The 15,871-nt window shown below is 42.1% G+C and overlaps 1 protein-coding gene across 2 annotated transcripts in view; it reads left to right on the plus strand.

Moving 5' to 3' along the window:
* agmo (alkylglycerol monooxygenase) overlaps nt 1–15,871 on the plus strand; it is a 61,649-nt gene that overhangs the window by 12,908 nt on the left and 32,870 nt on the right. For both annotated transcript variants that reach the window (XM_080471578.1, XM_080471577.1), the window contains exons 4-5: nt 12,673–12,776; nt 12,916–13,011. In XM_080471578.1, the coding sequence (XP_080327704.1) occupies nt 12,673–12,776; nt 12,916–13,011 (200 nt within the window). The remainder of the gene's footprint in view (nt 1–12,672; nt 12,777–12,915; nt 13,012–15,871) is intronic.

Genomic DNA, 15,871 nt, shown 5'->3' on the forward strand with positions numbered 1-15,871 from the left:
TATAGATTATTCTGTTTTTTCATTAAGAAAAATTTATAAACTGTGTCAGTTTCGATCTCACTCTGTAAAGAGGTGACGGCTCCAATCCACTTTGATTTTAAAATATATATATATATAATATAATATATTTTATGTTTTTTAGTCTGATCTGCTGTTGTCAACATTCAAATGACGTTTTATCCATCGTTCGGTGAATGTAATGTGGCAGGAAAGGAAATTTGTACATCAGAAAGGAGTGGAGCAGAGTTTATCACACTACTTGTAATATAAGTATCAATTATAAGATTGGGAAGTAATTGAGCAAAATTACTTGACTGTAAACTTGTCATCGTTCTCGTCAGACTGCTCTCAGGTGAGGTTTGTTTGTTTGTTTGTCTTCACGCCTGTCGGTTGTTTTACGACAGAATAAACCAAACCGAAACCTCAGCTGGAGGGAGAGAAAAAAAAACTCGCCGTGTTTCCTTGGCAGCCGTCTGAGTCGGATCTGTTTACCAAGTCTGACAATTATGTCCACAAAACTTCAGACTTCAGACCTGGAAACTCCTTCAAACAACTGGCATTAATGATTCAGTGGTCAATGATGCACGTGTGTGTGACTTATTGGCAGAATTGGCTCATTCACAGTCAATAAAACCTTAAAAAAAAAGAGAGAAAATGGAGAAAAACTCTAATTCTACGTCTGTCCCTTGTCACTGTCTGTGGACTCGGGGCAGAAATGCTTCCTCCAGTGTGCGCTCGGTTTATTCGGTCGGAATTATTTTATTTTTAAACTGCAGAATCATTTTTACCTCCCCCCAAAAAAAGTTTCCACTTACTTTAATTTCCTCTCCCTCCAGCCTGCCGGGGCTGTTATTATGGAACATTGTGGGGTCGCAGATAGTCGTCTGAGCAGCTGAGCGGCCGCAGCGCTCGCTCGGGATATATAAGCTTTTCCTCTTGTTACCAGAGGGAAGTGGCCGTCCCCGACCGCAGGACGGGGCCCGGCACGGTCCTCACTCCTCACTCTGGTCGGCCGAGGTCATCTTGGTCAACCAGACTCTGCTCTCGGGCTCCTTTCAGAGGACGGATCAACCCAAACATCCCGACGTGAGGGACGCATATAAAGAAGCACTGAGGAATGCAGCAAATGTAGGATGCGACTGGTGTTTTTCTGCAGCTTAACGATCGTCAAACTGTCGTGTAACGGCGCTTCGCAAGCTGTTTACTTTCACTGCACTCACTTCTTGGCCACAGCGTTACACTCTTATGCCTCAAAACAAACAGAAACGTCTATAATATTATTAGAAGAAGAGCCATGAACCTTAATATTGCATAAGAAATGAGTGACGTTCACCACTGAGAAGTAAGAACCCGGAGGAGACTCGGCTTGACCAGTCTCATTACCATTTTTCATAGTTTCCATGGCATGACTTCCACTTGAAAGGACAGCTCCAAGATGATTAAGTGGAAAAGTACTTTAAAGAAGGCAGTCGTCTGTCCCGATGCCATCTTCACCGAGGGGACGGGACCGCTCGGCTCAGCTCCTGCCAGACTGTCTGATCTTGTAGATAACAACAGATTGGAAGGAAACTGAACCATCCCCGATCCCCCCCCCCTCCTTTTTTTTTTTCTTTAAATTTAGGCTTGGACCAGACTGTTGATTCTCCATTCAGTATTACTATATGCCTGTGACTAAACGGTATGCATGGCCTCCGTTTGGCACTCGGCCGGTCTCTGCTCAGGCAAACAGCCGTTGTGGTTAAAGTTGAGGCCGATCCCGAATTTAAAACGACCTTTGTGCGCAGACGATATGAGATGAAGTGCTTCTTTATTATAACTGGTGATATCAATATTTGCTTGAACCCATCAATGCTGTACCACAGAATCAGTGCTGCAGCTTCAGTGAGTGCCTCTCCTATATTATTGCTATTTTTTTTATTGTATTTGTCATGGTTAAGCTTTGCCTTTTAAAGCAGCAGTGACGTATGATCTCAGTTGTTGAGAGATTTCCAGACAGATGAACTCCTCTTCCTTCTCAAATGATATGAGCCCTGCTGAGGATTTAACCACGGGTTTATGTATTACCAGCCAACACATCCCTCGTTCTATAAACACGTTGGTTCAATAACCCGAAGACTGACAAGAATCCAGCCATCCATCATCTTCTATACTGCTGTATTTAATTCAGGGCAACAGGTCACATGCACACATACTCTGCTTTTCCAATTACACAACAGCGTTTCAGGTGAAAACGCATTGTTCTTTTGTGTTTTCGTTTCAGAAGCGTTTTCACATTAAACCAGCCAGTCGTGGGTGCTGTGGTTGTTTTTGTATTGAAACCACACAGAGAACAAAATGTCATAAACATCAACAATGGCGAGTGCGTGGACATATGTATGGACAGACGATTAAGTTGGATTGTTATTACGGCGACTGTCAACTCTAAAATGACCAGGAGAATGTGGACTAAGAGTCATGGCGTTCTGGAGGAAAACATTGTTATTGTTCATCTACTGGCACGAAAAACTGTGATGCACATGCGCAATAACAGCATTTCCGCCATTCATATAGAGACTGATCTAACCGTTTTCAAAAAGTAGCATTTTCCCCAAATTGGAGTCGTAGCATTTTCTACAAGTTCCACCTTGGGAGCCGCTTTCAAAAAGTTGCATTTTCAGTGGATCCCTGCAGTATTGTTGCAGAAACAGACACACAAAATGCAACCAGTGTTGTCCATCTTCACTTGTAAACATTGAAATGGGCCCTAAGAGTTACTAAAGTTGCCCATGCAAAGCAACTGGAGGCGCCAAGAAACACAACAGTCAAGCACGCTTCAGGAAAACATGCAAACTCCACAGAGTAAAGTCCTCAACAAGACACTAACCGGGTTGTTTTTCGCTCAAACCGCTAACTCCACCACGCAGCTCTGACGAGAATAAAGAACAAATTTTATCCTACTCCACATTCTTTTAAAAAAAATAATAAAATTCCTGTGCTGCTTTTTCTCAACTGCGTCCGTCCAAAACTCTTCTATTCTGATCCGGACTGAAAGCAGATGACTTTGGGTGAGCAGGAGGCCGGCTCGGTTCGAATGCGGCCATGTTGTTGACAGGCCTGTTGATTCTGTTTATTCTAACCTCATATCGCAGGGGCCACTAATAGCAGCTCAGCACTCGGGCGGCGTCTATATCCAGGCATGGCAGCCAGACTCAGGCTATTAATCAACCAGTCAGCTGTCTGTACTCTGATTATATGTGAGGTAATGGAGTTACACTGGGGTTGTCTCACCACACTAACTGCTCCTGCTCAGTGTTTCACTTATAGCTCAGAAACATGGGAGCATCACTTAAAAGTCGGGCAAATTGGTATCATTACTCCTTCAAAGTGGAGTATTTTCTGTCGAAGCGAAGACGTGAGCTTTGACCTCACGGCCCCTTTTACCGGTTAAAGGCCCGACTCGTCTGCCTGAAGGTTCAGGGGTTCGCATCAGACCGGCAGCAATTAGCACCAATATGCTTGTTTAAAAAGAAGTCCAGCGATCGAATGTTTGCGTTCCAGAGATGTGATAGTCCTGCAGGCCAGAGGGACAGAGAAGCTGAGGGAGGAGGCTGTAGTGGACAGATAGAGCTGAGTGTCGTCTGCATAGCAATGAAGCTGTGTTTATGTACGTTTGGTTAAAAGCGGCCATGTGAAAGGAGATGGATGATGAAGAGGGTGGGACCTAGGACAGATCCTTGGGGGTGACCAGAACAGGCGGGGCATGGCTGAGATGTGATTTTGTCAGTCATTTCTAGGTGCTTGTATTGAAGTTGGTCTCTAAAGTTTGTGTGTGGGATTTCTGAAGCAGTAGGTGAAGAGTTTATCCTCAAAGTAGATGTGTTTGAAGTGGAAAAATGTGCAAAAGATGGTCAATTTGTGAAAGGTTGTAAGGCCGGGTGAAAGCATCTCCGAAGCTGCAGGTTTTGTTGGCGACTTCTCTTTTTCCATCCAAGGAATGAAAAGCAGTGAGTCTGTGAAGGAGTCCTATGGTGGTCCGATCCACTGTGGCTCAAACTGCTGCAGAAGTGAAAATCTGGTTTTGATAGAAAACTGTCAGAACACAGTGATTTGTAGTTTGTTCCTAATATTGTCTAAAACTAAGACAAGGTGGAAAACGCGGACACGGTTTTGAGTTTGAATTATTATTTGGTGCTTGGCACGCTCATCTCACAAGAAGATTTCTGCTGCACGTATTTTTAAAAAAGTTTTTCAGGTACTTTGGTCTCCTCCCACGGTCCCAAAACACGTCTCTTGTCAAGTTATTGTTCAATATGACCAAGCACTGAAAAAAAATCTAAATGTTTCTCTTTTATCTTTATTGAGCCGAAAAAACCCTCATAACTACGGTTCAGCAACCAGCAGTGAAACATTGTCTGGTGAGGGAAGCAAAAAAAAACAAGCGAAGTAAGCGGTACTACCAGAGGGCTTCAAACTTTTTAAAAGTTCATACCACCCGCAAAAACTTCAAGTAGCCCAAATATGACCAACCTGAAATCCCAGTAGGAGGATTATCTGATTATGATGGACATGTTTTCTTCTAATGCAGAGATAAATGGCTTTTTTTCATAGTTTTTTAACCTATTTGTACTAATTTTAAACAGTTAAAATTGAGAGTATTTCATCGTGGGTCGAACAACTTTGTGCTGTTCCAGAAAAATGTTCCCCGTTCACGACTCAGAAGCAACGATGCAAACTGAGCCGGGAGTTCAGCAATGTCCTCCACCATTAAGGAAACTGCAGAGCCTCGGCTGCTGTTAGTTTATGTGTTCAACATGTTGAGGGACCCTCTGCATTTCTGCTTGGCTGGCACCTCGCTACGTCCTCGGTCTGAGCTCTGCTGGTGTGTCCGTCCACGCTCCTCCCTGCACACAGCAGCACATGCGAAGACAAACAGATGTGCTCAGCACTCCGCCGCTGTCCTCCGTCCCCGGGGACGCGCAGGCGATGTGGATGTTATTGTTTAAAGAGGAGCTCCTCCTGGCAGAGGGGCAGGGCGGGGGTTTTGAAATGCCCCCGGGTGGCCGGGTCTCCATAAATCTTCGCTCTGACGGCGAGTTCCTGGCCCGGCGCAGGTTGCAGAGCCGACAAAAGAATCCCCCCCCCACCCCCCCACCCCCACATCCACCCCCCACCCCCGGCGCGGTCTCGCCGGTTCTCCGGGTCTGGTCTGGCCAGGATGTGGGGGTCCTCGCACACGGCAGCAGAGCAGAGAGCAAGTGAAAGGCCTCATGGGAGGTAAAGATAATATCAACAGTGATCTATAGGTCTCTGTGCTCGCACTCGCCGTTTGTGTGTTGAAAGAGGGAGAGAGCGGGAGGATCTGGTCCGATTGAACCTGGACGCCACAGAGCTTGTGTGTGTGTGTGTGTGTGTGTGTGTGTGTGTGTGTGTGTGTGTGTGTGTGTGTGTGTGTGTGTGTGTGTGTGTGTGTGTGTGTGTGTGTGTGTGTGTGTGTGTGTGTGTGTGTGTGTGTGTGTGTGTGTGTGTGTGTGTGTGTGTGTGTGTGTGTGTGTGTGTGTGTGTTGTGAAGGCTGAGAGGGGCGGAGGCCACAGTCCGGCTGTCTGTTGCCCTCGTGCGCTCCGCTCCAGGCACAAACAGACTTCCCTCTGTCAGCTGTGTTGATGGAGGAGGTGACTCGGGCTGCAGATGGAACCGAGGACAAACTCCCAGTGGTTGTCAGGATCAGATGTGGACAGGAAAGTGGATTTTAAGAGGATTTAAGAGAAATTCCTCCCACAGTCTCACTTTTTTTTTTTTTTTTTTCCAACCTTTAGAGTCACAAACAAACCTCAAACACATGTTCTTGGACTTTGTCAGGAAATTGTAGTACAGCCGTTACGTGCAGTAGTTTTTTTCATTTTTGGCCCCACCTGTACATTAGAAATACTCTGTTTTAGAAATTTTAAAGGTGAATGCCAGGATTAAGTGCAGGTTCCTCCATAGATTAAAAAAAACAAAAAAAAACATTTTGACTTAGAGTTTCAGAGATTAGTTCGATTTTAGTTTGTTTTGTTTTTGTCTAACAAATCTGATTTATTTAGTGGGAAAAACTCTTGCATCCACCTTAAAATACACATCCTGCCCAGGATGGATTCCATTTGGTTGCTATATAGAAATCAATATCATAGAGAACGGCATTGTACTCTTCCCGAGCGATAACATTTTGAAATTACAAAAACCAGCGAACTATCTTCAATGATGAGATCTGTGAAAGATATAGAACACATTTGTACTACATATTCATTAAATTGTTAATAATGAAGTTCAAAAGGAAATATTTGCAGTATTGTAAATGTTCTTATTCATTCTTACACAAGCACCATGTCACATTGATCTGGAAACGTCATTTCTCTTATTGAAAAATACACATAATTATTCATTAAGTATGAAAAAACAAGATTTTACAGAGTAGAAACATGTCTGATCTGCTAAGCGTTGTTGAGCTACACTTTAGTCCTTTTCTCTTCAAGTCGTACTGAATTCAACTGACGTCTTTGAATCTTGAATACTTTTTGTAGGCTCCCCGTTTTTGGTCCCATTTTCTCCAAAGCACGAGTTTCAAAATAACTTTATCATCGTTATGATTTATTGTATTTAGTTTTCTTGAGGAACAATATAAATGTCTCAAAATAACAGGCCTAATAAAGGAAACGAATAGAAATATTTCATGTGCTTTTTATGGGTTTTAATTTTATATATCCATTTTTACTGCTTTGTAATAAAAAATTTTGGCAAAGATGTCTCCGTTTTAAAAAAAAAGAAATAAAAGATGCTTACTCATGGGTGGGTTTCAGTTGTCCTCAACTGGAGTAACACTTCAATGCTGCACTGTTTTACACAGTGTCAGTCTCCACAATGAAAATCAACACACAGAAAACTATCAATTCTTAAAAAATAAAGTCCATATGGAAATTGTGTCACATTTGACTAAATTTATTTATCATTTAAAAGATAAATCAAAAGTTTTCCGTGTTGTCCTGTTTTTAAAGCTCAAATACAAAATCTATTATGATCTACAGTATATTAGAATGTATTTGCACTACAATCAGGGTGCAATTTGTAAATCAACTAGAAGTGAGATGATCCTCGAGGGAACTGCTTTAGAAGAAGTAATATTCATAATCATCATTGAGGGGCCACAAACAGCCCAAATACATCCTGAGTGGGCCGCACTGGTAAAATGGTGGCATAATAACCTTTAAATTTAGATTCTAAAATTTTTCTTTGTTGTGGCGCAGATTATACACGATTAAAAAAGGTCAATTTTTATGCACAACCCAACAATTACTGCAGAAAATGAGTACAATCTCATCATGAGGCCAATTTTAATTTCACAAAAAACGTATATAGCTGTTGTTATTTTGTCCAACAGGTTTTGTGTTTAACACGCCTGCTCTCAGCTCTTCTCTGGGCTCAAGTGCAACTAAAAAGTACAAAGCATGCGTCGACTCTCTGATGTGACAGTATATTATTCTGTAACAGAAGCGTTGTGCAACTTCTCATTAAAAAAAAAACATAAAACGCTGACAGTTCGTCTCACTACTGCCACTATTTCATCAAATACGGCATTACACCAAAATATACTGGTATATAATGTTTAGGTCCACTAGATGTACCACTGTGTAATAATGCTACTACAGCACTCCAGAGAACTTTAATTATTTCAGTATTTGACTGTCGAGCAAAAATGTCTCCAAATAAAAAATGCTATGCAGCAAAGTTTACATTTAATAATTATGGTATTTCCTCATCTATAAGTTCCTCGTTACACTTATTTTTATAGTCTGGAAGATACGGTAATACGTTTGATCCCGTGAAGTAGCTTGAATCACTGCAATGAATCACCCACAGCCTCACCCTGCATACAGTGTTTTATAACTAAGATTCAATATATTGAACGATCGGAACTAAAATTAATGCAGTTAATCCAAAGATGACCAAAAATACTTTGAAAAACCACCAGAGGTAACACCAGAGAGTGGTTTTACCTCACCTGTCAGTTTCTATACACAGCTTTCTAGCCGTTTGTGTGAGTCGCAAGTGGGCCTGACCAGCTTTAGTGTGTTTAGTTTTAGAGTGTGTGACTGAGCCGTGTGGACAGCATGAAGTATGGCAGCGCCGGTGGGGAGTTGGCCCACCGTCCCGCTGAGCTCCGCGCTGGCTGTTTGGGTTGGCACCTCATCCAAGAACCCTCCCATCCAAACACTGGAGGGCCGTTCACAGCTCATTACCGCTGTGATTGACAGGGCGACCCACCACTCAGAGGGCCCCCTCGTGCAGGCTGCCAGGAGGGTGACGACTCGGGCAGCTGATTGATGCAACTGTAAAAGTGTTTTATATGGTCTGAGTGGCTGAAAAGTGTCAGTTTGGATCTGATTATTTTCTTTGGTTCAGTCATACTTTCTATTTATAGGAGCATTTAAGGTAGACACTGGCAATCATCGACGCTTACCACATTCGTTTGTGTGACTCCAGGTTACGTAACCGCTGATCCCGACAGGGTGCATGTGGACGTAAACAAGCTAAAGTCAAAGTCAAAATGATTATGACTTATTGGCGTGGATTATGTGTGACTTACCAATTCGGACAAAGTGAAGTATTACATCATCCGGCTGCTCGACGTCATCTGTTGTTCCTCACCAAATCCAGAGACTGGTGGTCACGTACGGCCCAATTTGATCTCTAATGGGCCGGACCAGTATAATGATAGCATAATAATCTGTTAAAAAACAGAAAGTCCAATATATCTTCTCGGTCGTAGCGGGGGGAAAAAGTGCAAGCCGTCATGAAAATGTTGAAGTTTTGTGCACCGAATAGTTTAGGAAATGACATTCAGTGTGATATTCTAACTGCCTCAGTGTTTCTTAATGTTTGCAAATGACCAAGTCGTCTCAATAAGGTCGCTTAAAGGCTGCACAATATATTGCACATTTATCAGCAATATACATATCGCAAAAGACTGAACTGCAATAAATCACATTTCCATGCACTCTGTATTCATTAAAAAGTAAAAAAAAAAGGTCAGGAAATCAAGAGATGTAACGGCACTGTGGACAAGCCACGTGAAGCAGCTGCTGTGTGAAAATCCATCTGTGAATTACACCTCTGAGCATTGTGCTTTTAACATTCAAAAAAAAAAAAAAGAGATCCTTCAGTTAAAGCAAGAGTGGAAAGAAAAGTCTGATACAAACACTAATTTAGAAGCAAATTTCTCTGCCCCTAATTTACATATTTGCTGTGTGTCTCTTTCGTTAAGCTTCCTGACCTCAGTTATGTATACCTGGTGGGTTTGCATCAAGTACCGTAGGGCTCCGACAGATTGGCCACTGTCTCTCTACATTACTGTATTACCACAACTATAAGTTAGTAACTGATTGGTATCATGAAATAAATATTATAATTGATGTTAAACTGGGTTTGTTATCCAATCCATCCAGTTTAACTAAACTCCTGTTTACCAAAGGAAGATTGCATCATTAATCTTAAGCGCCAACATGAAAGATGTCCGATTTCTTGTTTTTAGAATATCAAGCCCTGTTACTTCCTCAGATTTGATGCTTTATAATCTAGATTAACTGTGTTTATCAGGTGAGCTATGGCCATGTGCAGTTCCATATCTCATGTGACTTAATGTAGCGTCAGGGTTAACCACGCTTTTCGGTGCTCTGAACTGAATTGACCTCATGACAAATCACAAACAAGCCCTTTGTTGGCGTGCAGTGAGACGTCATAAATGTCCGTCACCTGATTAGCGTAAACCCGTCCCTCTTATTCCCGAGGAGCGGTGAGTTACGGCTCACTGGAGGCCAGATGGAAGCGCCGTCCTCAGCATTTCTCTGCCTCTTGCTGGGATCGTGGGCTCAGTGGCATTGGTTCTCACCATTAACGGGGCTTCCCTCCTGAATAGGCCCTGCCAAACTATGCAGTGTCCCGCCGAGTCCAGAGATGAGGACATGGGCTTGCAGTGAAGCCTAGCAGTTCCAACTTCCTATCAATGACAACAAGCATCAATCTTAGCCGGCCTTACTCCAGGACCCGGCCAAGCATGACTCCAGTGAGATGAAGAAAAAAAAAAAAAAAAAACAAGCCCCTCAGGCTGCTGGAATTAAACAAAGGCTGGATTATCCTCCCAATATGTCTCTTAGCAGGACAGTCCATCTTTGAAAGCCCCACGGTTCAGACAGGAAGAAACCTCGTAATTTCACTTCTGGCCTGCTGTAGATGCCGTCTGTCCCCTCGCTTCCTCCGCTCTCACACCCTTTCCTTGTCCGCCTACTCATGTCGGCTGCGTTGAGAGGCACAATAAAGCTGGAAATAAAATCCAACCCTTGTTGCTTCTATTTTGACTCCATCCAAAAATACACCATTTAACACCGTGTGTGTGACACTTCCAAAAACATTCCCAGTGACATTTATGCCCTCACACCTGCTGAAATCCTGCAATAACCCCCGTTAAATAAGCGAGGTGTGAGTATTACTTGGAGCAGTAGTTTTCACTCGGGGTTTCCCCAAACACTTGAGGAATTTCTACCTTTAGAAATGTGTCCGGACATCTCGTGGCGCTCTTCTGCTCAGTTCTCAGCCGTGTGTTTGTTCAGGTGCAGGAGACCCTCGACCCCTTCAAGTTTTACTACTGCCCGCCCTGATACCATTCACAACTTTATTAAACAGAGAGAGAGTGAAATAAGTCAGAGATGTGGCTTCTTGATTTTTTTTTTTTTTCTGTAAAGGAAATTGAACGTTCCCACTGCTATTTTTAGTTATATGTTCAACATCATCATCCCCACTTTCGTACTAGAAAGTTAACTTCTGGGAAAAACTAGAATCTCTTCTGGCAACAAAGCCTAAATACAATAAACTACAAAACAAAACTGGATTTTAATACATGTTGAAATCAATCAAAGTCAATGCAAAAGTCCATGGCAGCGAATTTAAGGAAAATGAATAATTGCATCTCTCTGATTTTCATCAACATGCATTCATTCACAATATACCCTATGAAACCAATTTGAACGCGGCCTGCAGGTCAGTAGAAGTCAATGTCTGACAAGCTAGTAGCTTGGAAAAAGCTAGCAAAGATGCTATAATTGGCTAAGTGACACATCATGCGACTCCAGCAACAAACCCAACTTGCAAAAATGTTGGGACGCCGTTATTGTTACCTCCAATACAAAATAAACAGCATTTCAGATGTCGAGATGGAGACATTTCGACAATTCTTGGAAAATATTAGCTGGTTTTCAATTTGATTTCAGCAACACATCCTTAAAAAGTGTGAAACAGATCCATATTTACGATTGTCTAGTATCCTTGCCTTGTTTCCTCGTATTTCCTGTTCCAGCTTTATTGTAATTGAACTATTTCCAACTGTTAATTCAATATGTTTTTCCACTAAAAGCACTAATATTGAGTTTTCAGTCAATGGTGGAGACCAAATACAGAGTTAAAACAGGAATTTTACTCTTTTTTTTAGTTGTTGCTATCCATTGTGTCTATCCATTTTCCATACTGTAGATGTACAGTCTATATTGAGTTATAATGCATGTGGTTGTCTCTATTGTCTTTTGTATGGCGAACGATTCATAGGAAGTGAAAAATTGTTTTTCCAAGACTAACTTAAATTCTTCCTTTCTCGAAGAGTTTGACTATATTAAGGTTTTCGCTCATGTGGCCTCAGCCTGCCTGCAAACTTTAACTGTTTTTTATTATACATGATATTTTATATGCCTTTAATAAAGAAACTAGACATTTCAAGATAAACTTAACCAAACCAAAAGATATTTTTAACAATTACAAAGTTAAAAAATGTGTGTTTTTATTGCGTTTGTGTGTCCTGTGTAATTATAACTGACATCTCAACCAGCCAAACGCATTCACTCGTCATTATTATCATAAAGAACTTAAGTTAACTTGTTCGACAATCATCCCCTAATCTCGGATCTCAACACACATCAACGCTGCCACATAAAAACCTAAAACCTCATTTAATAACTTTGGCTTTTCTTATTATATAGAGTCCATTACTAAACATAGTCTACTGTATATAAGGGCTTTGTGGTTGTGCAATATTTGAAGGTTACTGTTCTCTCTTGTACGGCAGCAGAAGCCAAAGTGGACGGGAGGTGCCAAAAAGCACAGACCAGACGGGGTGGTCCGGAAACTGCCTCGAAATCCAGTGAAACTTAACAAGCATGTTCCCTTTGGATGTTAAAATGAAGTGTAACACAGATATTAATGTAGCAAGTATCACAACACAGCAGAGGAATGTAAACTGGAGCACTGGGACATTGGGCTGGACGCTAACCAGCTGCAGCCGAATACCCTCCGTAGTCTCTGAAATCCACCCTCCCGATGGCCGGCTAGCTTCAAGCCTCGGGTTTTCATCACGGCGGCCCGGGAGCCGGGTTGAAATGGCTCCTTGTGGGGATGAAAGTGTCCAGTTACCCATCTGGGGAAGGAGCAGGATTGATTGGTTGAGATAAATCACTTGTCGCAGTGTTGGGGGTTCAAGGCCTGTGCAGGCAGCTTGTAGCAGGAGGCTACGTAGCCGCCGTTAGCTTCTTAACAATCCTGAGTAGATGAATGGCATGAAAACCTCAAGCCATATTAAGTCTGCTTTGTCTGTGTGTGCGTGTGTTTGTGTGTGTCTTCAGAGGTGGCTGTCCTTTGGGCTGCTCACCAGGTTCACCACAGTTCGGAGTATTACAACCTCAGCACCGCCCTCAGACAGTCCGCCACCCAACAGTTCGCCTCATGGGTAAGATGCAGTTCATCCAAGAGGATAAGTCAACAAACCCACTAACAAGAACTGCTTCTGTCATCAAGGCCTAAAAATTTGTTTTATGTTACTTCTTGCTTTATTTTAAACTCTTGACTTCTCTCTTTTTTCTTTCCAGATTTTTTACCTCCCCTTGGCTCTGGTTGTACCTCCATCCGTCTTTGCCGTTCACATACAGTTAAACCTCCTCTACCAATTCTGGATCCACACTGAGGTAAATATTGAAGCATGCAATCATCAATCTTCTGTAGCCACTTTAACCAACTTGGGAGTCTGGGCCAGTACAGGGCAGAATCAGAAACCACACACACACACATTCATGCCTACAGGCAGGTTAGAGCCGGGGTTGCAGACTTGAGGCCCGTGGGTCAAAACCAGCCAAACCACCAAGTAAATGTCAAAAAATAAATAAATCTAGATTTTCTTAGAAATTTTTACCAAGTTTCTTAATAGTACTGGACAAGACACATTAAATCAAGCAAACGAGGATTAGCCTCAAAGCCATGCTGTCTGGGTGAGTTTGTAAAATGAAGCATAATGCAAGTTATATCGGAGGTTTTTGGACTAGTTCATTGTATATTGCTCCAGAAGGTATCATTAAAATTGGGTTTATGTTGAGATTGTAGTAATTTTTGGTTGAAATTATTTGGTTATGCAAAAATCTAGACATTTTCATCACGTATACTTAATAAAATTTCGTTATTATGGCACTATTTTACCCTTTCAGCCCACTCGAGATGAAATTAGACTGTATTATGCGGCCCCGAGCTAAAATGGAATTGACACCCCGGGGGAGCGTATATATCTGCTCAAGTGTTTCAATGTATTGGCTCGATATCCACACAAATGGATGAAGAAAACAAAAATGCTGACATCATAGCCTTCTCTTCTCCTTTAACTTGCATGCAGTAACCCTGCCAACCAACAAGACAACAATGGAGGACGACAGGTTTGTGTTCTTGCTGCAGAAGCTACTAAACGTATCCATAAACAGCCACATGCTCTTCAGCCATGCCTCCTATCTTCATTTTCTGTTTATTTCCGTGTATTTCTGTATTCACGCAGCGGCCTTCCAGGATCAGTATAAATACTACAGGGCTTTCAGCATTTTTGGTGATTTAGTGTGGTTTCGTGTGTATGGAAAAGATGTTGTAAAGGGAAATGTTTCTTCTTTTTTTTTTTTGTTTCCATGTGGAAGTTGATGTCATAATAAGCACTCCTTCAGACTTTGCGGGGAAGTGAGAAGAAATCGGCAGAAATCCTGCACACACACTAAGGAAAAATGTGCAAAATCTAAACAGACAGGCCTCCGGCCCAGTATCTGACATATTTGCAAATGACTAACATGCACAGACTTTGGATTTGACAGTTTATTGGAGTTGTGCGGGTAAGGTTCAGTAAATAGGTGATTGATCCCTTTAGCAAAGGCACAAGAAGATGAGATACTGAAGCCAGATAGATATCGAAGTGAGCCAAAACCAAACGGATGTGACTCGACAAAACAACGAAAAACAATTGGAAGTGACGAGCAGGAGCTGGACAAGACCTCGGTGGAAACGATGGAGTTGAGAGACACTGGAGAGGCACATTGAAGGCAGGATGACCACACCTGATTGAGCAGAGTGACGATGCATTGACCACAAACACGCACCTGAACTGAGTTTCATGCTGAGCCGGACTCAAACTAAAAGTCATTGTGGGGCATTGGAATACAAATGAATGTCATGGAAAAAAGATGGCACACCCTCTCCAGGCCGAGGAAGAGTATCCACCCTGTTTTGGGAGTGTGTTTACACGACAATGGTGCAAACGACTCTCAAGGTGGAACTTTTTGAAACTCTCCGACTCCATCTCCAGCTGTACTAAATGCTTCTTCTGCACAGTAAATTTCAGTTTTTTTCCCAACATTTGTCCTAAATTGAAAACAAAGCTTTTAAAACGAGTAGTCTTGCAAAAATGAAACAGAACTCATTGTGGAACTATTGTGTGCCGTGCCGCCAGAGCCCCTTTCCTCGCACATCTAAAATAAAAGTGTGCGCTTTAACAGGCCGGGTTTACTGGAGAGACCATGTTGGTCGCCCTGCAATGTTTGCGAGCCCCTCCTACAGGGCGGGACCCCCATTCTAGGAACCACGAGGATAAAATATGACTGACGTGACAAGGTAGACATAAACCAAGTAATAGTCAGATTACAAGAGCTGTAACCACAACACCACAGCTCATATGGAAACAAAAAGATTCTTCAACGACTAGATGAGGAGAAAGGCTTGATATTCATGAGTCAGTCGCGTAGTTTCATTAGACAAATATTACCACCGAGCATGTTTGGATTACCATTGGATTTATTTATATGTACATATATAAGTTGCATGATTATTTCTTCTCAATACAACCAGCTCTCGTGTGGTTTGAGCTCGGTATCCATGTTTTCCTCGGTGTGGCTCTTAGTGGTAAAATGAAAAAAGCCCTGTGAAGTTCTCTGTCTCCCAGTGCCAATACTAATCCCTCTGTTAAGTCTGTACTGCAGCAGAACCTGCGTTCAATAAAAAATAATGAGATTTTATGAAATATTCCAAACAGAAGCAGGACCATTGCGTCTGCCTTTTAAAGTGACTGTTGGTATCACTTTTACAATCCTGCCGATCGTTAGAGGGAATGAATGGATTTGGAACGCCTTCCTTTTTTTTTTTTTAGTGCACTATTAGCGAAAACAGTCGTAATAGTCACAAAACTTTCTGAGGGGATGTAATTTATGCCTCCTTTATAGGCTGCTCTTTTTTTTTTTTTCTTCTTTTTTTGATGTCATGTAATTTACTGGCTCGCCCTTCGCTGCAGCTTCAGAGGTGGAGTGAAGTGGTGGAGACCCCTTTCATTCAAGATAGAAACTCTCACGCTCGGCTGCCAGACGCAGCCATTACATGGAAATAATGAATCACTGAGAGGTTTTTCTTTTTTTTTTTTTTTTACTTTTTTTCACTTTCCTCCATATTGAGAGGTTTGTCTTATTAATGTGAACCATCAAAATATCTGAGCTGCGAGCAAAAAGAAAATCCTGTGAAATATGCCCAGTGTGA

This window comes from Lipophrys pholis (genome assembly GCF_963383615.2).
Source record: "Lipophrys pholis genome assembly, chromosome: 9".
In the NCBI taxonomy this organism is placed as follows: domain Eukaryota; kingdom Metazoa; phylum Chordata; class Actinopteri; order Blenniiformes; family Blenniidae; genus Lipophrys; species Lipophrys pholis.